Genomic DNA, 23,766 nt, shown 5'->3' with positions numbered 1-23,766 from the left:
AAAAACAGTCTGGCTCCTTGGATGCAACATATAAAGAAATGAATGTTAAATCAAGACATTTGCACAGTCCGTGTAACCTCACTTCATCTTTGTATTGTTTGCTGGGTGTCCATTCTCCGTTTTGCTTTTCTCACTCAGTCTTCAAGCCTCAAGTATCTCTAGCAGTAGTGTTACTCTACTAATAAAACTAGCTACCACTATAGCCAAAGGCTCTCACTGGTAACTGGAATGAAATATGGTCATTTGAACCATTTGCTCTCATTGGAGACCAAACTCGCAAAAGCAAGCATCCCTGTTTTTAAGTTCAGCCAAATGCGGTCAAGATTTCAGCAATTTAAAGGCAATCACTTCCAATTTTTTATATATCTGATTCAACTCACAGCTCCCACTGATGATGTCACATAAACTAGGCCAGCATAATTTTTCTGAAAAGTGTTGTTTCTCCAGTAACGAGGAGCACGCTCTTAACCTCCATCCCTGTCATCATCCTCTTCTATCCGGCATTTTAATTGGCCAGGGCTGGAGCAGCCCCCTCCAACCCAGCTGTTTTCTTGCAGCATCCTGCAGCAAGACTTGTTCTTCACTAATTACCGCCGCTGCCTGCGATGAACTGTGACACGGCCGGCTCCTGTTGAATTACCCTCGCCTTTCCCGTGTCAATATCCTTCCTGATTTTCATACATCAGTAAGAAATCTACATAGCAGTGCAAAGGGCTGACCAAAAAATGATGCCTTTTAAAGAAGCTCCGGCAAGACGAATGACTGTTAAAAAGCAATCAAGTGGTAGCAGCAGTCTGGGCGGTAGATCTCTGTAGTTTATTGCTAACGCCCGGTCACAGCACCTCTGCTGTTTAAATTATTGCTATGTAAATCACCTGAAGTGCTTTGGTATTGGAAAGCAGCAGATTTAAGATGCTGGTGCATGTGCTAAGTAGACAGTATCCCGATATTCGCGGAGGCCTCCATTTGAGGGACTAACTCCCGCTATTCATCAGCGTGTCAGTCTACCTCAAGCTGGCACTACATTCTCAGAAGTTCCCTGGCGGAACAAATGAAGTTCTCCCTGACTCACATATAAAATGCTTATTCTGTATTTCTGCAAAACGGATGTGAAGCATAGTGCCTGAAAAGTTCTGAACTACCCTGAAGTGGGAGCACTTTTACCTTATATGTGACAGCACTCATATTCGTCCCAAAGAGATTTGCATTCAGGGTCCAGTGCAAATCTTTCTGGGACCAGTGTGAATGCAGGTGCTATAAAACAATACCTGTAACAGTTTTCTTTGAATTGTGTTCCATGACATCTAGTTGCTACATTGCATGCAAAATAAGGGCTCCTGGTTAAAATTACTGCTAAAAAATTGCAGTTTTCTGTCTGTAATGTATAAGATTATGATAGGAAATGGAGCCCCACCCTTATGAGCCGCAAAAAAAAACATACAAGTTGGATACATGTGTTAGCACAAATCTTTACATGAGTTGTCACTGTCCTCTGCTGGCTCTTATACTGTATTACACCCAGAGAGTGAAAGCCTTGTTTGTTAATAATTCTGCTCTGTTAAACTTTGTCTCATTGTTAATCACTTCCTGTTCAGAATTTCAACAAAGTGTAATTAAACTACTTCAGCCATTATTTCCCACCTTCCCTAACTATTACTCAGCTGCCGAGCGCAACTAATTTGCGCCGGAATCCGAGCTTGTGACTGTTAATGTGCTTATCACAAAAAACTCCATTGCGCGGATTAATTGCTTAATTGTTTAAAAGTCTCTGTTGTCTTTCCCGGCGCATAGGCGTTTTGCAATAGGAATGCACTCCCTTATTCCCCAGCTTATTTGTATTCCTGTGCCAGATATGGTGTGAAGCTTAATGGAGTTTTCTCCTCTGTTTTTTCCCTTTCCCACCTATTCAAGGATCCAAATTGATTTCTCCGCAGCACAGATATATCGGTCATGACCACTGAAAATGTAAGGATATGGGAAATGTTGTCGGGTATGAGGTAACAGAGCTGTAGTGCCTTTATATATCACACAACATCGTTCTTTGCATTCGTTTTGGTAATTCTTTTGAGATACCGGGCAGTGGGGGGGAAACAACACACATTACTCAGGGATCTAAGCCCCACTGGGTAGTTCTGCAGTTTCAGCAGCTGATATGAAATGCAAACATGCAAGGACGGAAGAACTCACCACCCCCCCCCCCCCCCTTCCTTTCTCAAACACACACCCCTCCACACATGCATCCCCGGGGCTTTGGTCATGAGGTTGCCTCATTCTGCACCCAGACAGTCCCTCAGTATAAACCTTCATTCACTCCCACCTCAATTAAGTAGCGAAGCGGATTTTCAGCCTGAGAAAATGCTCGCACACTGTTAATAATCGACTGATTGCATTTAGATGATTTGGAAGGTGACATATAATATTATTATTAGCCCAACCTGTCAGAAACTCTTATTTTTGTCTCCTATATGCACTCTGTAACAATTACATATGGATTTTTTTCCTCACCGCTCAATTATTGACAATGTAAATTGCTCAAACGCCTTATTTGATCCTAATCTGCTACATTTTAAAAGAGAAGAGAATCAATATGGTTGATTTGGTCAAAGGTCAGCAGTTAAAAATTAAGGATAAACGCCACTAGATTATTTGCCACAACAGTTTTATGCAGACATTTTAATGGTTTTCAGAAGCTATCATCGCACTGAGGTTAAAGTAAAGTTAAATTAATGTTAAATCCCATGAGGAGTACTGGATGACTGCCATTAAACATTGAATACAGTTATCCGGGTGAGCTTGGTTATCCTCAGGCTTTTCGTCTTGTGCCATCCATACATAAAAACCTCCCTTTGGCTTCATAGCCTGGAGCTCTGCGGTCCTGTTTAGTGCTGATTACCAGATTTCAGAGATTGGCAAACTTATCGTTGGCATTTTATTTTGCTTGTGTACCGATGTAGTCCAAGTGCAGCCTCAAAGAGTAACTAGCTCGGCTCTATAGACTCTACAGCTGTTATTGCATAGATGCCTCAAGCTGTAACGGGGTGTTCACATGGGACTCATTCTTAAAGGTGCAAAATACAGAGGAGGAAATGAACACGAGGACTCGGGGCTGGGATCAAATAAATGGCATGAAGGCAACCTGTGATGAAAAAGTGAAGAGGAATGACAAGCAGTTGCAGGCGTTGTCTTAGAGAAGAGGAGCGGGGAGGAGTAGATAGACAGAGAGGCTGACAGTCATATGAACCGCTGCTGTATAGCTCCCTCCTAATGACTCCCACTGCGCCATTTTTACCAAAGGCGGGGATTACCATTAAGCCCAAGTCACATCTTCTCACATGATCCTCCATCCTGCCCAAGGTTTACTCACACACACAGGCAGAGCTGTGAGCACACGAAGAATGGCAGCGAGGCAGTGCGAGCGTGAGCGGTGGTCACAGGACTAACAGAGCCTGGCCGCAGTTCATGAAAAAGTCAAGAAATTAAGCATGACTGAATTTTGATTTTAAAAGTGCCGTGTCGTTTGCACATTCTTTATGTTTTTTTAACCAAACAACAGTAAAACAAAGTCCATAGCAAGACTTCAAAAGTGATCCCAGAGGAGAGCGCAGCTGGGTGTGTTTGTCTTTTCCTAAGTGGTTTCGTTGCCTAAATTTAACCAAGAGTGAGATGGGAAAATACACTAAACAGCAAGAGAAAACAAAACATGTAATGTAATGATAATAAATACAATCATTAAAAAAGACTGAAGTTAATGGTCCGTGAAAAAAAAAAAATTAAAGGCTGTTTCCCAAAGTGCCACGAGGCTCTGTTGGATATTTACATGTGTGGCTCACATAGCGAATCAGCCTGTTTGATTGATAGCAAGGACAGCCAAAAGTGTTATTTTATGGGCATCTTAGTGATGTGATATCAATGTCAGCCTTTGGAAAATCTTGTCATACCCCTGATTTATCTTTTTCAATGTTGAGTCAATATATTGCAATAATGTGTAAGTACCAGTCATTTATCATTTAGTGTTTTGGGGATCTTTGTTATGCTGAAAAATGAAGCCGGGACATGATTTATTTATTTTTTTGTCCTCTACCAATTTCCTCAAATTTTTTTAAGGACATGCTGCACATCATAGAGGAATATGGCAAGTTTTCAGTTTATAACTCTTTGGGAAATAAATCCAATTTTATTTATAGAGCACCGTTGATTTAAAAAATACTAATTTATGCCTGTCAGACTTTGCTATCTTTAGAATTTTTAATAGAGTCGACTAAAGAAATGGGAACAAATTATGTGTTTTTGCAACAGACTGCTACTAACATAGTGTCAGTTAGGTGTAGACACAACAGCAGCTTATCTCTTAAGTTAGGTGCCTTTTTTATGCTTGAATGATTCATAGGTCAGTGTTAAAGTGGCTTAACAAACAAAAAACATTCATCTGAAAAGGATCAGGTACAAGAACTGGACTGAAAATGAGTGAAAGGCAGCCAACTGCCTCTTAAAGACCACTTTAAAAAATGACAAGAAAGTTTGTTTCCTTCAAAGAAAAATATAAAGAAATGAAGGGTGGATCAAGACTTTTGCACATTATTGTACATCCGTTAAAAAAGTAATTAATTTTCCCTATTTGGCAGTTTAATTAAGGCTAAACTGATGTGTTTGGCAGACAGTAAAGACAAATAGTGAAAAGCTGGTGGCTTCTGTCCTGGAATATGACCTTAAAACACTGCAGTGCATTTTCAGGTCAATAGAACTTTGAATTATTAAACACCCATGACGATAAATCATAGAAAATTCATTTAGGGCAGATATAACACTCTAAGGTCAGAATAATTTATAATCATGTCTATTACAGTATTCATCTTGACTTAAAAAAAAGTAGGAGATAAGAACTCTGGGGAAAAAAATAATGTTTAAATGGTCCAAACAACTTTGCAACACTAACAGGCCTCCTTATAGTCCTCAAGGGCACATAGGAACAGCAGATGCCTGAGGAATGTGGCTCTACTTTCAAAAGTTACAACATGAGAATGAGCTTAGCGCTAGCTTTGTAAAATCCTCCCCGTCACGCCCCAATTATGAAACAATACAAGCCAGCTGGAATTATGATAACCAACGTGAAACTCATGTGACTCAGTTAAGAGTCTTTGCCTTACGGTGTAAGGAGTCACGTTGGGGAAAGAAAAAAAAAAGATGGTTCTCCTCTTTCAAAGCTGTGGCTTTGTTGTGACATTGTTTTATAAGCCTGAGGAGAACATTTAAATGATGAATGACTTGGCATGCAAATTATTAATACTGACAGCATCAGTACCCTTATGTCTTAGCAAGAACAAAGTGGTAGTGACAACTTGCCCCAGATTGAAACATATTAGCTTTAAAGCAAACTGCATCAAAACATTACTCAGTTAGATCTTTGACAATGAAATGAGACTTTTTATCAGCAGGGAGGAAGGAGTGCTAACAACATGAAAACTGCGGCATTTACTACCTTACTCTTGTATTGTGAGCTGAGCATGTTTTTAGTGCAACACCTGGTGGAGGTGAAGCTAGTTTTAGCCACTTTTTATAAATAACCCTGTTATTTTCCAGCTCAAGAGTCACGCCCTCTCAAAGGTTTGGAGGAATTTCATCTTTATAAATATACCTTATTTTCTTACAAATGTTTTATTTGTGTCTAAATAATGGATGCTTTTATCTTTTTTGACTCTAAACACCTTTGTTTATTCTGGGAATAAAGTTCAAAATAATCCTTGTTTATGTTATGATGGGTCTTGGTGCAGGTCCTGTCTGAACCAGATGTTTCTGCTCAGTTCAGTTAAGGCTAATTTCCCTTTAAGCTAACTTTCTCCTGATTGGCTGCCCCTCTCCAAACTCTTTTTGAACCATAGGCGGGGCTTCTGCCATAGCTGTGTGCCTGAGATGACCATGCTTTGACTGAGATCATAGAAAGCTGAGGGGAACTGTGCTGGAAATGCTAACACACTCAAGTAGGAATACATTCATTAGCACACCTGTTCCTCTGCTCGTTAACGCATATATGCAATTAAGCCAATCGCATGGCAGCAACTCAATACATTGAGACATGTAGACACGGTCAACACAACCTGCTAAAGCTAAAAACCAGAGATCAGAATAAGGAAGAAAGCTGATTTAAGTAACTTTGAATGTGCCATGGTTGCTCTGAGTGTTTCAGAAGCTGCTGATCTGCAGGGATTTTCCCACGTGACCATCTCGAGGATTTATAAAGAACGGGCTGAAAAAGAGAAAATATCCAGTGAGCAGCAGATCTCTGGGTGAAAATGCGTGGTTGATGCCAGAGGTGAAAGAAAGACCAGAGTGCTTTGAGCTAATAGGAAGGCAACAGTAAGTTGAATCACCACCAAAATCTGCAGAAGAGCATCTTGAGCGTGCAACACGTCAAACATTAAAGCAGATGACCTGCAGCGGCAGACAACCGCACCGGATGCCGCTACAGTTTCCTGGGTTTCACAAAACTTGTACAGTAAAAGATCAGAAAGATGTTTCCTCGTCTGATGGTTTCTGATGCGACACAATTGGACATAAACGACATGAAAGCATGGACCCATGCTGACTTCATGGGTTCCGGTTGCTGGTGGAGATGTGGGGGGTATTTTTGTGGCACACTTTGATCCTGCTTTGTACTTACTGAGAATTGTTTAAACACCGCAACCTATCAGAGTGCTGCTGCTGATCATGTCCATCCCGTATGAGCACAGTGTACCCATCTTCTTATGGCTGCTTCCAGCAGGATAACGCACCAAGTCATAAAGTTCACACCGGTTTCTTGAACATGACGATGAGTTCTCTGCACTCAAATGACCTCCAGTCGCCAGATCTCAGTCCAATAGAGCACCTTTGGGATGTGCTGGAACAGGAGATTCACATTATGGATGAATTATGTTATTGCGTCAATGTGAACCAAACTCTCAAGGAATGTTTCCAGCACTTTGTTGAACCTGCGCCATGATAGATTAAAGCAGTTCTGAAAGCAAAATGGATCCAACCCGATATGCTGCATATCATAGCTTCAGTTGGATATTCAAAGAAAAATTGCCTAAATTTTGTACTTACTGCACAACTATTCCATGCATTTAATGCAAGTGTTGTTTTTGAGGAACACTAATTTTCTGCTGCTTTACTCTTTACTTGCCATTCAACAGAAAGCAGATGTTGTTATTTAAAGCCAGACCCTTGACATGAACTTGTTTTTCTTCCTCTCCTGAAAGATCTCCCTATGACGAGCATTTGATGTGTGAATTTGCAAAGCATCTGGTTGCTAATTAGAGGATGTTGATCCCCCTGGTGGATAGCTAATATACATGTCCTCGATGTTGTTAGATAATATCTAACAATTAAAAGCTATCAAGTGCCCTCTGAAATCCAGGGTAAGGCTTGCTGTGAATTAAGGGCAGACTGTAAGATGTTTTTGAAAGCATCTGCCTTGCTGATCCTGCCCTAGATTTTAAGTCCTTAGGGTTATGGCTGCAGAGTCTGTAAGCAAAAACAGACTTTTTTTTCTCTAATTGCAAAACTGCCTTGAGGTTATGATAGCAGCACACCAAAATAATCAAGATTTTTCACTGGTATCATCAGCTTATTTGGAGTAATCAGTGCTTTTCTTTTTGTTTCCACCTCAGCTCCTTCACCTGAGGAACAATGAAGCAAATCAACATCCACATGCTCGAGGGGCAGTTGAGGGGAGAATTCAATTGAATGTTGTAGAAATAATTCATAGAACAGCTAAACTGGGAGGAAATGACACGTTAAAAGCAGAGGAAAGTTGGCTTTTTTTGTTTGTTTGTTTTTGCTTCTTCTGCATATTAAACTTTTTATAGTCATGGAAACAATTGAAAACTATAAACTCACGCGGTATAAGACTCATATGAAACACCTCTCACAAAGACTGATGATTTGGGGTATTTGCACATATTGTGTCTTTTCTATTGAATATAACATTACTGTATCTACTTTTGCTTAATTATGGTGATAGTGTAAAAAGCATGCCTCTGCTTTAAAGCATATATCAACAGTGTGCATCAGCAGTGATGCTTTTCTCTTATATAAAAGGTAGGGTGCCTTCTTTAACAAAAAGAAGACAGCCAGAGTGTCTGGTGTTTATTTATAAGGCTCTACTTCAAAGACTGACTGGTCACCTGTAATCTCTTATTACATTTAAATAGAGTATTTACAGTGTCAGGTCACAGGACTTTCTAACACCAGCTATACATTTTACTCACGCTGGGCTTAGAAAAACTGGATGAATGGGCGCCGGTTTAGCTCAGTGCATTGAGCGGGCGACCACGTGACATACGGCTGAGAGCAGCCGGCCCAAGTTTGAGTCTGACCTGCGGCCCTGTGCGTCATGTCTTCCCCTCTCTCTCTCTGCCCCTGCTTTTCTGTCCTTTCTTCAATGAATCTATCAAAATACAGCAGAAAATCTCAATGAGTCTACATGTTTAAAGGATTTAAGAATCATCATAATAAAATAACTTTACCCAGATAATTAATTTGGGGTGTTACTCACTCTTTGTTTATGGAGGCATGACCCTGGATACAAACATCACAGTGAATCAAGAAAATTAGCTAAATGCATTAATTATGACCAACAAAGATAAAAATGATGTGGAGGGAACAATTATAGGGGAAAATAGCATGAATCAGAGTTAGTAAGCATAACCAGTTAGACCACTACCCAATAACACAGTCTGATGGTGAGAGTTAGCAAAATAGTTATAGATAGTTATTAGTAACTTTGAGAGAGATTTTAACTGAAAATTAGGTAACATGTCATCTAATACAAGGACTGAGTTATCTTATATGTAATATCTTTATACGTATAAAACTTGTATTATTAGAAATAACACAAGCAAAGGCACAAAATAAACATGATAAATGCCGTAACTACACGTAAAACAAGAGTTGCAGATGATTAATGAATGACAATTAACAGTAACCTTCACCTCAAATGCAGCTGATAAATAATGTGGTGAGATCAGAATCGTATTTAAAAGAAGAAAGTCGTTTAAAGTTTTGAAAACTGAGCAAACAGAAGAAGTCTGGATACTTCTTGTATGTGTGTCAGCATCTTTCTGAAGGTTGCTAGTTAGGGGGATGGCATTGGAGACCTTCTAACTGTTGTTACACAAAGGAATTCAAAGCTGCACAAAGAATTATGGTCTCTTTATATGTGAGCCTTTGAAGATAAATCCACAGAAGTCACATCGGACCAATAGCGAATCTGTTTATCATTCAGTGGCTATTCTCAAAAATGTGACTTTTGAACTGACGTAACAGGAAAATAAGTCCTGAAGATTTAATTCAAATTCAGACTCTCAGCACTGTTTGGATTCTCATGGCATCAAGTGTAACGGGCCCCGTTACAGTGGGCATGAAGACAGATTAGCGTTCTGTAAAACAGGAGAAATAATGAGCAGAGGAAACACGCTGCTGTTCGCCTGATCAGTCCTGCCAGAATTTATTAAGCAAGCACAAGCAGACATCTTTGCTTCTTTTGTCACTTAGCTTAACCACAGATGTTCACTGTCAATCAACAGTATCAACATAAAAGAAAAATACAGTTAAAATAAAAAGATACACATTTATCATAAACAAATGTAGAAAAGAAGCCACGGTGTCATGTGAATGGTTTGTTATGAAGGCTTACATCCAGTCTTTGTTGTGATGTGAGCTGTAACTCATTCTTTAGAAGTGAATTTAAGTTAGAGCTGCAGGAAAACATGTTTTTCTCTCTCTCTCTGCCCAGTCTTTGGTGGTTGAAAGATTCATCACATGGTCACACGTCCAAGCTGTTAAACGTTTGGGAGGCTTGCTAGGAAACATGCCGTATCTATGTTTTTAAATCACGGCCATCTTTAGGAGTGTGTTGTACTCCGTGTTGAAGAATATTAAATAATTCCTTAAAGTTAGTTGGAAACAGAAGGTCCTTGTGTGTGACAGGTATACAGCTTTCCCTCCTGCTGTGCCTGAATTTACTCCTGATGAGACAACATGATGTCCCACCTTCTGCTTCTCTGGGATTGTAAAATTCATACATTCTTAATTTTTATGGTCTTTTATAACGGGCATGCTGAGAAACTGCTTACTGATTACATCTTGCACTATGAAGTTTTTGTAGTCCTGAGAATTTCTTCGAGACTTTTGCAGAGATTTTGGATATATTCGAAATATAATAACCTTGTCTACATAACACACAGTTGACTAACAAAAAAAAAAAGAAGAATTCCTGAGGTTGCCCTTTATTAATCGCTGATAAGTACTGTGTCTGCATGGGAGGTACAGCACTTCAGCCAGCAGAACCAGCTTCAGCACTGGTTGTGTGGGGGCACCCAGATGACATTATTGTGTGATGTGACCTCCCCAGGCCACATCTTTGGTTTCCCCTCCCTGCATGACACATCATTATAACTTCTTTATCTCCAACAACCAGACTTGCCACCATTATTACCTCAAAAACCTTCCTACATGCAGTCTCTCCGGTCTGACATCACACAGCTAGTTCTCATGACACTGATCACCTCATTCCCCACGTCACATTACTGCCGGAGGGGCTGGAGATAAGGGACTTTCAGATGGAGAAGAGTGTGCTTTAGGTTTGTGCTGCGTGCAGTACGAGCCCTCAACAAACACTGTGTGTTTCTGTGTAAGCTCTGACTGCGACGACAAATTTCCTTGTAGGCAAGTTATAACAATCTATCACGCTGAGCTTACTGCAAGGCAAAAATAAACCAGCAAGAGACAGTGGTGTGTTTCAAAGGCAGGGTTGCACTGTAGTAGTCGACGGCATTTAAAAGGCTGATTAAACCAGCAAAGTATTTATTGACCTGTTTTGAATTCAGATTTTAAATTTCCATGCATGAAGTGCATGGAAATATGAACCTGTTGCTGTTATTTATTCTGATTTAAAACACAGAGACATTTTTGCATTTCTCAAAGACTTTTTCTGGTGGGATAAATGCTGTTCGTGCTTTCAAGTCTCACATGCTCTGGACAGTAAAATCAGGCTCAGGTTTGGGGAAAGAAGGAGGTGGAGAGGGAGGGTGGAGGGGCCTTCCTGAGAAGTCAAATGACCTGAAATATGATCACTTTAGCAAACCTCTAAGGCAAGATTAAATTCTAGTGTCACACCAGAATTTCTTCAACATGCTGAAAATCTTTTTTTTATTATTATTTTAACTCTCCAAACATCTATTCCTTTGCTAAAGGATTTGTGAGGGGGGAACTATTACTTCATAGCTAATTAATTTTCATACAGTGCTCATAAAAGCGCACTGAGACGTTACACTGTGTGTGTGGAAGTAGTCATTTATCATAATTTGTGTTTCTTAGAGTCGGCTATTAATTGGACTTTCTTACATTTAATGCTGTGTTTATTCGGTCGACTGTAGACATCCAGGGACTTTTTTTAGAGGAATAAAACTGTGCATGACCGGATCACACTACCTTCTCCATCCCTAGTAGGAAATATGATGTTATGTGATGGGATCACGCGGGAGTCAGTAAATCCGGGTAGTCATGCGCTAATCCGGTATTTAAGGTCGTTGGTTCAGTGGTTTTGGGGGGGAAACAGAAGTGGAGTCTTGCGTGGGTGCATGGAAGGTGGAGGTTTACACCCACTCATTTGGCAGAGAAGAAATAACTTCTGATGTGAAGTGATGCAAGTGTATTTTAGGGGAAAATAATTAGTTCAGGTTTGTACTCGAAGTCAGTCAGTAAAAACAGACTCGAAACCAGCCGTGCGTAAAACTTTGGCAGCGACTTTTCTTTTTTGGATAATGTGGCAGTTCTGCTTTTTGGTGATTGTGGGCGCGGTGGTTGTGAGCGCTCAGTTCCCCAGAGAGTGTGTGACTCCAGAGGGTCTCAGGAGTGGACAGTGCTGCCCGTCGCCCTCTGGATTGCCTAATGACCCGTGTGGCTCCAGCACCGGGCGTGGACAGTGTGTGCCGGTGGCGGTGGACACACAGCCGCATGGGCCTCAGTACCCGCACGACGGACGGGATGATCGGGAACGATGGCCCATCCGTTTTTTCAGCCGTACCTGTCAGTGTAACGGAAACTTCAGTGGTCATAACTGCGGCCGCTGTAAACACGGATTGACCGGGCCCAACTGTGACCAAAGAGTTCCTGTTGGTAAGTGCAAAAAAGCTGCTAAAAATGTACCAATTACGCGCATCTCGGGTATTAAAAACTGATTTCCAATCAGCGTGTGATCGGTTGAGCTAATATTTTTTTTTCCTCCAATGCCATAATCCTCCAGTGAGAAGAAACGTGATGCAGCTCAGCGCGGAGGAAAAGCGCGCGTTCGTGAACGCCTTGGACCAGGCCAAGCGCACGGTGCACCCCGATCTGGTGATCGCAACGCGGCACTATCCGGGCATCTTTGGCCCTGACGGGAACACCACGCAGTTTGAAAATGTCACCATCTACAATTACTTCGTTTGGTCCCACTATTACTCCGTCAGCAAGACCTTCCTGGGAGCGGGGCAGGCCAGTTTTGGGGGCGTGGATTTTTCGCACGAGGGCCCCGGTTTCCTGACCTGGCACAGGTACCACCTGCTCCAGCTGGAGCGAGACATGCAGGTGAGATAGTGCAGATAATTAGATCTATAACAGCGTACACTGTAGTGTTACGGATGTCATTAGGGTCTTTTTAACTCAAATTTGAAGAAAAAAAAAAACGAACTGATTATGTTGCCTGAGAGTCGCTAATCATCACTTAATTTTTTATCGACATCTTTAATTTACCAGTTCAACACCGACAAATGTCCTTCTTGCCTCCCACCACCCCACCCTTCCCTGCCCGCTTGTTTGTTTTGTCTAATGCGCTTCCCCGCAAACTGTAATGGCGAAGAAATCATAATTGACGAAGCAATGTCACACCTTAATAAGCGAGCAGCGCGCAAAATGTGACTTTAACCACTTCAAATTAGAGATTGGATTCGGTCTGCACACCATCCATTTGGAGAAAACAGCACGTTCACAGCTTTGTTGAAGAGGCGTTATTAGACTTTAACGATCACCAAAGTGACGCGTGGAGAATGTTAATAATCCGCTCCAGGGTCGGTGTTGCATCCATCCGTCGGGTCACAATTAAGAGCAGAGAATGAGGCTGCTGTGTGTGCTGTGTGGGTTTGAACCCTGTCAGTGTTGGACTCCTGCAGAGAAGCTCCTTCCTTATCCTGAGCAAGTTTCTGGTTTAAATTGGGATCCCTAATTAGTGCCTTGTTTTTTGTTGTTCTTTTTTCTTCCTCAAATCTGTCACACTGGTGAAGTTTGAGGGAAAGCTCTTTTTTTCTCCAGTAAGAATTAGAATGAACTGTCTCTGCTTCTTGTCCTGCTGCATTTAAATCATATAGGTAAGAATGCCTGGATTTTAATAGTTTGGTGGGGGGGTTTTCTATCTTGAACTCACTCTTTTACCTGACTGGTTTCATATCAGCAAGCATAGACTTTAAGAGTGGGATTTGGTAAGTTTTCCTTTGATAAACCACCAGAGAAGAAGAATTGAAGGAGGGAATAATTCACAGCCAAGCAGACAGACTATGTTCCTTTGAGATTCATGAATATTTTGCCCCTATAAATCCTCTATTGAAACATTTTCTTTACCTTTACGCCTTATCTTAAACTACGAGGTTTTGCATTGGGAAGTCATGAAATAAGTCGGAAGCAGAGCAAGAGCGCTGCACTGCAACTTCTTTTCACAAAGTTTCATCATTTCTGAATCCATCGTGACTTTATAGCACCGTATGCATCCCCCCGACTTCTGTCTTCATATAGACATTCTACATAACTAAAGAGATTAAAAAGACTTCCACTAGAGCTTTCTTTTTTAGCACAATTTATTAAAAATAAACTAAACTTTAAATCAAATCAGAAAGATTGCAATACCGACTCTTCAGACTGAATGCATTTGGTTTGCATCACAGTCAAATACATCCTTATCCAAGGCGACACACTCTAACCCAGCCATGCTTTGATTTTATTCATACTCAATACCCAGGACATGCTGCAAAACCCCTCCTTCGCCCTGCCCTACTGGAACTTTGCTATCGGGGGAAACGCATGTGACATCTGCACAGATGACCTGATGGGAGCCAGGAGCAATTTTGACATGAATTCTCTGAGTCCTAACTCCATCTTCTCCCAGTGGAGAGTCGTCTGTGAGAGCGTGGAGGACTACGACACGCTGGGAACCATCTGCAACAGTGAGGCTGGAGACTGGTGATGTTGCAGTGATCTGTGTTTTTTTTGTTGTTGTTTTTTTGGGGTTCTTTATGAAAATACGATAATATCCAGGTTGTTTTCCTTTCCCTCCCTCCCTCCAGGCACCGAGTCTTCTCCCATTAGAAGAAACCCGGCAGGAAATGTGAACAGGCCTATGGTCCAGCGTCTCCCGGAGCCCCAGGATGTGGCAGACTGCCTGCAGGTCAACACTTTTGACACGCCGCCATTTTACTCCACCTCCTCTGAAAGCTTCAGGAACACCATTGAAGGTGAGCGAGCACAAAGATATTTCTGTCTGTCCGTCATACAACTCTTTTGCGTTCACATACACAGCTTTTCGTGCCCTTTCGTGCTATTTTGGCAGGCTACAGCGCCCCCAAGGGGAACTATGACCCTATAGTGAGGAGCCTCCACAACCTGGCTCATTTGTTCCTGAACGGGACAGGAGGACAGACTCACCTCTCCCCGAACGACCCCATCTTCGTCCTGCTCCACACCTTTACCGACGCGATATTTGATGAATGGTTGAGGAGGCACAGCCCAGGTCTTTCAGTAGCATCTGTTTTTAAAAAACGTATTGTCCTTGTTAATGGCGCGGTGAGCTTTTGTGCTAATTTAAAGTGCTTCCCGACAGATACGGCTGTGTACCCAGAACAAAATGCTCCCATCGGTCACAACAGGCGCTACAACATGGTGCCCTTCTGGCCTCCCGTGACCAACTCGGAGATGTTTGTGACCGCCCCTGAAAACCTCGGTTACTCTTACGAAGCCGAATGGCCAGGTACACATTTGACCCACACGCCTTTAATCTCGCCTTCAGAGAAATGCTCAGATGACCTGTAATCATTGTTTACTCCTGCCTTTCCAGGTGAAAATTTCACCCTGAGCGAAATCATAACCATGGCCATAGTTGCTGCCCTTGTGGTCGTCGCAGTCGTTTTCGCTCTCACCACGTGCGCTGTGCGTGCCCGGTCTCACAGGAAGGAGGGCCACCAGCCTCTGCTCGGGGATCAGTACCAGCGCTACGATGATGAGAAAAGCCAATCTGTTGTATAAACTCAATCTCTCTCTCACACACACACACACACACAAGCCCCACTTTAAAGCGCCTCTTTGTCTCACAGTGACACGCTTGTGTCGTTTGTTAAAGTCTGAATCTGTTCTCACTAGAACATAAAATCATCTCTTTTGTTGCTGCATTTGTGCGTCTATATTTACAAATAGTGCAGATGTAAATATTGACTTTTACATTTCCTACTTACTGAAGACTTTTTATAATGAGAAGGCCCTGAAATAGACTTTCACCCCATCTCTGCCCAGCGTCACCCCTCCAGGACCCTGAATTTGATCAGTGGTTAAAAAAAAGGCCTTACATCAGGAATTACATATCAAGATCAGCTGACTTCTAAGTTCAGTGTTTGCTGATTCACTTAACAAAAAAGGGGCACACCTGAAAGGAATGTGCCAGTGAGCGTTTTACATCCACTTAAAGTAATGAAGGAAGTAATACTTCTTGAACATGACTATCGTTTTACTAACTGCATACTCTACATCATCCCCTGAGTTTATCTGACTTCTTAGGTTGGCTTGGTTTAGCTGCACAATACCAGAAAAGGTATATTTCATCAAAGTGCCCATGCAATTAAGCCATATTACCCACAAGGGGGTGCTGTAGTTCAATTTCTAGAACTCTGAAGGACCTACTGTGCGTTCAATAGAGAGATATGCTTTTTTATGATGTGTTAAGTTACTGTTTCACCTGACTTGAAATGTTGCTAATAAATGAAGAAATAGAAGGAAAATAAAGCAGAGTGGTGATTTACATCAAATGTAAAAGAGTGTCAAGAGTCTTTATTTTCTGTCTTTTTAGCTGAAACACATTTTTCATACAATAGTTGAAAAATGTAATTTATACTATATTTTTACATAAATAATTCTGTTGAACTTAGGGGCTTTACATTAAATAGTTTGGCATCTGGGAATCATTTATGCTACTTAAGGGTGTGAACAATGCAGGCCCACGGGAAAATCACAGAATTTGATGTGGAACAAATACAGTGTAGATAATTGGGATAGATAGCAGTGGGCATGGATTTCAGGCTCATTTGCTGCCCTGCGCCCTCGTGCAGATGGTGTTACGCGATAAGTGGCACTGCCCACGAGGTTAAACACTGTTTGCATTGAGTTTTTTGCAAAGCAGTGAAACAAATGTTTAGACTTTTTGTGAAACGTCTTGAAATGTCATGAAACTTAAGTAATTCCAGACGCTTTCTTTCCAGGCTCCTTAGACTACCATGACCTGGATGACTGAGAATCTATGCAGAGAAGTATTTAAACTCTTTACTCAAGAAAAACCTAGAAGAAGTTAGCTTCAGCTGCTTCATTATTCACAAAGGATGTTTAGTTTTTACAACAGATGGCCTTCTTGATAACAGCCCCAGAGGCCTTGGGTGACACCAGGGATCTTTTTGCTTGTTAGCCAAGTGTGTAAACCCCTGTACTATGGAGCCACTAATCCTAATAAGTGTCCTAATATTACAAAGGTTTTAGCATTAAAATATACTTAATGCTTAAAGTCTCCACAAAGACACAACTCTCCTTTGTTGTTGGGTCAGGAAGTCTGACAAATCAAACATGTCACGAGGGGTACAACATGGACCTACTTGTTGTAGTGAGCCCTCGTGACAAGGGAGCAGCCTAACAGTAATCTGGCATGGTGTTGTGTGTGTGTGTCGTCCCTGTGTCTGACAAAAACCTTTACACCGAGCAGCAGGTATACCATCGCCTCAGCATCCTACACTGTTGTGTTTGTGTCGCATACATATGATATCACAGAACTTGAGGCCACAATGCTATAACGACCCCCATACACATTGAGGTGGTACTCAATTGTAATGGAAAATGACCAAAACCAAGCAGAGCAGACTCAAGCTGAGTAGTCGCTAACGAAAAGAGGCATTATATTTTCAGGGGGGCCAGTAACCATGCCCTCCACCCCTCTGGACACGCCCCTGTTACAACTTCATTTATCACTTCTAGCAACTGTCTTTTATTACACTTATAGGACTCTGTAAGCACCAGTTGACTGTGACTAGTTTCCCTTGACAACACGAGCTTAGCTTGTCCAGGGGGGTCACGAGGTGAGAAAATAAAGAGAAATATAAGACTTTGCAAAAAGTTATTCATAATAAAATTTTAAACAGTCATGCTTATTTTCTTTGTGGGCTTTTGCCACCGCATTTGAAAAATAATATCCTGGAAACACCTCTGCTTTTTTCTCTCTCGCTCTCTCGTCTCACCTGTCGGGTGTCTGGTTTCAGAGGAAGCTCCCCCAATGGGAGGGTCCGCGGAGAGCGCGTTGTAGTCAAACTGTCCATTCACGAGCTTAAATGGGAGGTCTGTTGCTGTGGCAGCGGTGCGTTTAGCGTCACATCACTCCGCGCTGTGACGGAGAGAAGCTGCGATGAGCGCGCGCCTTAAAACTTTTATTAGCATACTTTGACTCCACTCCTCTCTGATTAAAGCTCGCGCGAACAGCCCGCTAGGCTGTGGGAATATAACCTCCGTGGTCGCAGATAACTGTCCTGACTGCGTGTGTGACACCCCGCGATGGAGGAGGACAACAACGTCATGCGAGACTTGAAGGACATAGAGACGAAGTTGGGCCGAAAAGTTCCTGACAGTCTCTTTCGCTCTCTCGCCGGAGGGAAACACGACAAGTCCGCAGCGCCGCATTCAGGGAACTGCAAATGTTGCGCTAACTCTGCGGACATAAAAAGACTGGAAAGCAAAATGTTGTTTCTCAAACAGGAGATGGTGAGTGTATTGTCTGAGCTCTATAGTAGCTTGCAAACAGTTTAATAGTCTTCTCTTTAAAGCTTAATTTCAGGTGTTTTAAGTAATATTTTAATAATTACTTTCAGATAAATGTGGTGGCATCGTTGTTTACTGCCAGGGTGGTCCTGTTTCTTCTGTTGCGTTCAAGGACCTTACCTAGACACAATAGCATTACCTGAGCTCCAGGTATAACCATTAACTGTGAACGACTGTCACGGGGGCAGGTGAGAGCCGTTCACACTGTGCTGCGGGCAGAGGACTGTTTGTGAACTCCCGTCACCTCAGGGCGCTCGCCCCCCTCCTGTCGTATGATCCAGACCACTGCAGTTGCGCAGCTGTAATTATCTCCCCATGCTTGCATAGTTATCTGCGATCACTCAAATTGTTCTCAAATGTCCCTGGAATGTCCTGCTAGTCTCAAACTCCGACAGAGTCGCAGCAAAGCACCATTTTAAAAAGGTCAAGACTGGTATTAGGAGTCCCGAGCAGATGGTGTAGTTGGCCGGGTTTTGCAGTCTAGCAGGGCTGTGTCATAGCCAGCAGACTGACCCGCTGCCACAGATCTCGCTCTGATAGGATTAGTTTATTACAGATTACTGTAAGGACAATAGTAGATCTGTAATTGGCTTTTTTAGACTTAAATGACACCTTTTTGCTGGCAGTTATTTTGTTATGCAAGCATCCTGTAAAAGAAAAAAGTATAGTAAATTAATTTATTTTAAATGAACTGAGTGTAATCCCAACTGTGACTGGTCTCTCATTTCAGCCACTAATCCAATCAGACCACTTCCTGCATGCACACTCACAAGTTTGTGCCAAGAAAGTAGCATTTAGCTTTTCTTTTGCATTATTTGCGAGCCCGAACTAATCAAAGGCTTATCAAAGGAGCAAATTAACTGTGAACGGCAGTCCCACCAGGTCTGTTTTGGGTTTTGTATCACAAATCATGTTTTGCATCCAGCGCAGACAGAAACTGTGCTGCACTAATTGTGTTTGTGATATTCATTTTGTGATAGAGACCCAGTGGTGCCATCCTATTAACACAACATAGCTGCTTGGCCTATAATTCTGGTGCAACTCCATCTGCTGAGCTTCTGTGTGTGTGTTTGTGCATAAAGCAGGTGGTTATACTTGCAAAACAAACACACCGGCAGCAATGTGAGCCAAATGAAGGGTGGTTACAAATCCACTCTAAAGAAAGGCTGTTGTGTCAAAGCAGCTGTCTGGAACAGTCTACCAACCCTGTCTGCCTTCATCTGCCTCAGAGTGTTTTCACTGTGGCAGGATGTTGCAGCTGCCCATTTACCATTTTTCATTCAGACCGGGCGTTTGTCACCAAGTAGACACAGGGGGAATCCCTTTTGAATGACTCCATAGGCACTTCCATCCACCCTCAATAGCATGGTTTGTCAGGGCAGGAAGTTTAGTCAATGGCCATACTGTGTAAAGTAGGCATCGTTCATCCATTAACCTAAATAAAAACTGTCTCTTGGCTGTGATTTGACACGCGTACAAGTCGTTTTTCCGGTGTCACATGACCCAACAATGACTGGAGTAGATTGTGTTTTCTCTGGCTAATTTATCTGTGGGGGAGAGTACTATTTCTGAGACCAAGAATGATCCTTGAACCTTGATGCTTACAGTAGCAATACTGACGCTGCTGGTTTTTAGTTGTTTCATGGCTTCCATTTTACTTATGAGCTCTGTTTCTTACACTGTTAGTGCACTTTGACTCCGTCTTTAAATTGTCACGCCACAGCTACTGGCAAGAAGTAGTCTAATGCCTGAATTACGCTTCAGCGCAAAATCTACGCCATAATCTTCCAGACCAGTCGGACTCATTGTGATCTGTGTTGACCGGACATGTAGTTACATTTCTCAGGAGGTCCCTTCAGGTTACCTGGAAGGTTACAACATGAGGTTAAAAGGAGTTTCCAGTTACGACTTCGATTTTCCTCAGAAGTCTAAATCTGGCATAACTCATACCTGTCTGTTTATCTACAGATTTAAATAGGGTGCTGGTGTTGCTCATGTGGCTGTTACAGGTTACGTAATTGCTGGGTCATTTGCTCCAGTTCTTTCATAATAAATGCTAAAAAGTACACTTTTCACTACTATGTTTGCTGTTTTGAATGCATAACTGTTAGGCAATTACAACTAAATAAAATACTCTACAAGCTCCCCTGCAGTGTGCTCAGAACAGTCAGACAGTTGAATCTGGAATACCATCTTTGCTCTGTAGATAATGAGAAAATAGTGGGACCAACAGACAAGTCACACAGTAGAAGAAGAATATACTGGCTGGGTAGAAAAGAATTTGGTATGTGAAGTCAGAAGCATGATAAGACTTTGCCAGTGTCATTTTAAGTCAGCCCACACAACTCTTTGTCTCAAGCTGAGCAAAGAGCAAGACTGCTAGAACCCAACTGAGATTTTTATGACCAATGCCGATATCTGCTGATTTAAAAATCTGATCTGTCGGGCACGTGAAATGTAAACTGATTTCTCAGACATTTATCATGTGTAGTTATTTATGAATCCTCACTAAGATGATATGACCGTGCGGTTTAAAAATAGTCTTGTTTTGTTGTCACGACAAGTAATGGATAACTCATTTACCTGACTTTGGTCAGATCAGCTGGTAACTGTTTATGCCGTTTCAAACAAAGGCTCTAAACACTAGTGACATATTTAAAAAGGGAACTTCTTCCTTTTAGTAACAGAAGTACTTGAACTAAGACAAACAATGTCTTTAAAAAAGATTAAATCAGTTACTAGTAAAATATAAGTAGGTAAGTTACAGAGGCCTGGATGACCTCCTGTATTCCCCAACCAGTTGTCAAGTCGTTGCTGAGAGTTGCTGGGTGAAATCGGTACTAAAGAGGGTCCTACATCAAAAACCTTTTTGTGATTGCTTCGGTCACTAGCAGATTGTCTGTAGTTTGTATGGAAAATGCCAACATGTCTGCCAACAGCTACCAAATACCCTCCAAGTGGTAGTAAAACAAAAAACGGAACATTGGTGAGGCACATTTTGCAAGTGTTTGTAGACAAGTTGAAGTTTTTCATACAAACTACAGTGGTCACTGCAATCTGCTAGTGGCCAGAGTAATCACAGGATGGTTTTTCATGCAGCCCTCTATACCTTGTTACAACTAATTTGAGCTTGCAAATGACATCAACTTCCAGCAATCCCACACAACCCAATTGGAGATCGTCAACCGGTCTCTAGGCATGTGTGACAGGGTCTAATATTACAAGGTGTTGGGAGGTTAATTTTTCTTTCCCTCGTTTAAGTTAAACCTACCCGCAGCTTACATTAGCCATGTATTTAGAGAACAGACAGAATGATCTGTTAACCATATTTCCTGAAATGGAAAATGCAGTGACCTTACTTGAATGTTTATTTTTCTCCACAATACAGGCAAATCTGCGAGCCATTGATGTAAAGCTCATGCAGCAGCTTATGTCCATCAACGAGGGCATCGAGTCCATCCGCTGGATGATAGATGACAAAGGCAGCGTCGCCAGCCATGACGGCAGCCTGACCGGCAGCTTATACAGCCTGTCGGACAGCCAGGACGGCGCCTCGCTGCGAGGAAGCTTCAATAGTTTGAATGATGGTAACAGTGACGGCCTGGATGGTCTTTCTGTGGGTAGTTACCTGGACACACTAGCAGAGGACCTCCCGGATGAACCCTCGCCTACGGACCTTGATTGTTTTGTGGATAAAACGGTGATCGACGGCGACGCCTTTGCCAAATCGCCTTTGAAACTCAGGGTGGAGTCGGATGAATACTACTGCTTTGGATAATAATGATAAGCTAAATGTGGCGATTACAGAGGGTCTACTGTAATTTGTGAAGAATGGTTTCCAAAAGTATTCTTCACTTTTAAAACAAAATGCTATTTTTTTCCTCAAATTGTAGCGAGATGTTAGCAAGTCTTACCTGATGACTAATGTTACGTTTTACTTTCCTGACTCTGTCGAAACGACGCGCCTCTTCAAACCGTTCATGCTTAACATTCATGTCTTAACACTTTAAACGCAGGTTAATTGAAAGGGTGTTTTATTATGATTCAAAGTTATAGTTGTTTTCAGCTATCCAATACCTCACTGGGTGTATCTGTCACACTTTTTAGCCTAAAAGTATTTTCGAAGGTGGGTGTGGAAAAAGTAGAAACATCAACTGAACAGCCGATTTTCCTCACCATCTGTGGAAAACCCGACTCTGAGTTTGCGTCAGGTCAACCACAATCAGCTGATCCGAGAAACGGACTAGATTGGGATTTAGCAGCCATTTGGAAAATTGGACATTTCATGCTGAGCGATTCTCGAGGCAAAACAGTTTCAAGTGGCAAAGTAATTAGTCTAAGTGTCACAGCAAGTGCACTTTGCTTCCATGCCAAATCCTGAGCTCCACTGCTGTATGTGTGAAACTTTTAGTTCTGCTTTTTATTGTTTTGGTTTTTTTACCGACAGGAGTTCCCAAGTCAAACTCTGCTCAGCAGTAGTAGTAGTTAAAGCGTGTAGCCTTAAACACAAGAGATTCGTTGCACACTTAAAGCTCAGATTCTTGACTGAAAACCAAAGCAGTTTGATTGTCTCATAGATAATTTAGGCCCTGCTTTAACAGCAGATGGGAGGTTTATAAATGGTGGACATATGTGAGACACGTGTTTTGCTCTGTGGGCAGATTTTAAATTCACTGTTGTTAAAGAACGGTTTAACGAGAGCGATACACCGCTGTACATAAATGTGTTATTTTTAGCTTTAAAGCTCCTGTGTTGACGTGTCTGACATTTGTATTTGCCTGCTTTTTAAAGCAAAAATGTTTTTTGTTGTTTTTTTTATTTGATTTTGAATGATCTGTTGTGGAAAATGAAATAATATATTGTGATTTTTCTTCCTGCTCTCATTGTGCTAAGTTGTTTTGTTTTTTCTTTAAGCAAAGAAACTTCTAAGCATGACACATTCTGAACCTTTAGGTAAGCGTCCCGTTTTTAGAAACAAACCTCATTTTTGGGTCCAAATGAGATGGAACGTGAACCTCACAGTGCTCTCCTTTTTAGCTGATTGAAGTTGAGAATAATCTCTTAATAATGAGGTCAGACTCCGCGGTGCCCCGTGTAATGTGCCGTGGAAAATTACCCTTGTTAATTCACATTGTTAAAAACACGAAGATGCTTCTAAATTGGGCAAATAGCTGTTTATTTGTAGCCTTTAAAATACCCAGGCTGTTAACAAAGGAGGAGTGTTTGGAGTCGTTTTCTTTGGCTGGCATAAACTAGCGTTATTAAAGATGACAAATCATGCTGCCAGAAACTCACGAGTATCTGTCATCTGGGTGGAATGACTGGACTGCGTCGCTTGAAAGTAACTAAGGCAAACAAAGACGAGACAGAGCTATTGCTGAAATGCCAGCCATGCAGAATCATTGACGGGCTGTTATGTTATTCTCATTTGCAATGCATCGCGCTGGCTCCTTATCTTTCATGTGATAATTGCAGGTCCAGACGAGCTATAGAGGGAAAGTCTTTATGGGAAAGATGAGAACCCTGCTCTCATTGGCCTGCAAATGAATGAGTGGCCTTTGCCCACTGTACTTCAGTAGTTGTTACGCTCGCTTGGAAATGCTGCCTTGCTCCCTTTGTCCACAGAGCTCCATGTGCGCTGTG

At 41.9% G+C, this 23,766-nt stretch overlaps 2 protein-coding genes across 2 annotated transcripts; both read left to right on the top strand.

The window, feature by feature from the left end:
- Positions 1 to 11,592: 11,592 nt before the first annotated feature.
- On the top strand, positions 11,593 to 16,089 carry LOC134624903 (5,6-dihydroxyindole-2-carboxylic acid oxidase-like). Its single transcript, XM_063470045.1, has 7 exons — positions 11,593 to 12,156; positions 12,284 to 12,606; positions 14,027 to 14,231; positions 14,352 to 14,519; positions 14,615 to 14,794; positions 14,885 to 15,031; positions 15,119 to 16,089. The coding sequence occupies exons 1-7, from the start codon at positions 11,802 to 11,804 to the stop codon at positions 15,304 to 15,306; spliced, it is 1,566 nt and encodes a 521-aa protein (XP_063326115.1). The 5' UTR covers positions 11,593 to 11,801; the 3' UTR covers positions 15,307 to 16,089.
- A 1,576-nt stretch (positions 16,090 to 17,665) lies between these two features.
- Positions 17,666 to 22,869, top strand: LOC134619301 (leucine rich adaptor protein 1-like). The gene is made up of 2 exons (XM_063465066.1): positions 17,666 to 18,066; positions 21,512 to 22,869. Exons 1-2 carry the CDS (start codon positions 17,860 to 17,862, stop codon positions 21,899 to 21,901), a joined length of 597 nt encoding a protein of 198 aa, XP_063321136.1. The 5' UTR covers positions 17,666 to 17,859; the 3' UTR covers positions 21,902 to 22,869.
- The last annotated feature ends 897 nt before the right edge of the window (positions 22,870 to 23,766 follow it).

The sequence above is a fragment of the Pelmatolapia mariae genome, linkage group LG3_W (assembly GCF_036321145.2).
Source record: "Pelmatolapia mariae isolate MD_Pm_ZW linkage group LG3_W, Pm_UMD_F_2, whole genome shotgun sequence".
Taxonomy (NCBI): domain Eukaryota; kingdom Metazoa; phylum Chordata; class Actinopteri; order Cichliformes; family Cichlidae; genus Pelmatolapia; species Pelmatolapia mariae.
Note: the sequence above shows the minus strand (reverse complement) of the source record. Positions and strands in the feature narration are given on the sequence as shown.

Bases quoted from the DNA above. Each gene is read 5' to 3' on its own strand.
- LOC134624903 (XM_063470045.1), top strand. From the start codon at position 11,802: ATGTGGCAGTTCTGCTTTTTGGTGATTGTGGGCGCGGTGGTTGTGAGC. The intron at 12,607-14,026 runs GTGAGATAGTGC...CTCAATACCCAG, and splicing joins AGCTGGAGCGAGACATGCAG to GACATGCTGCAAAACCCCTC. The intron at 15,032-15,118 runs GTACACATTTGA...CTGCCTTTCCAG, and splicing joins TTACGAAGCCGAATGGCCAG to GTGAAAATTTCACCCTGAGC.
- LOC134619301 (XM_063465066.1), top strand. From the start codon at position 17,860: ATGGAGGAGGACAACAACGTCATGCGAGACTTGAAGGACATAGAGACG. The intron at 18,067-21,511 runs GTGAGTGTATTG...TCCACAATACAG, and splicing joins TGTTTCTCAAACAGGAGATG to GCAAATCTGCGAGCCATTGA.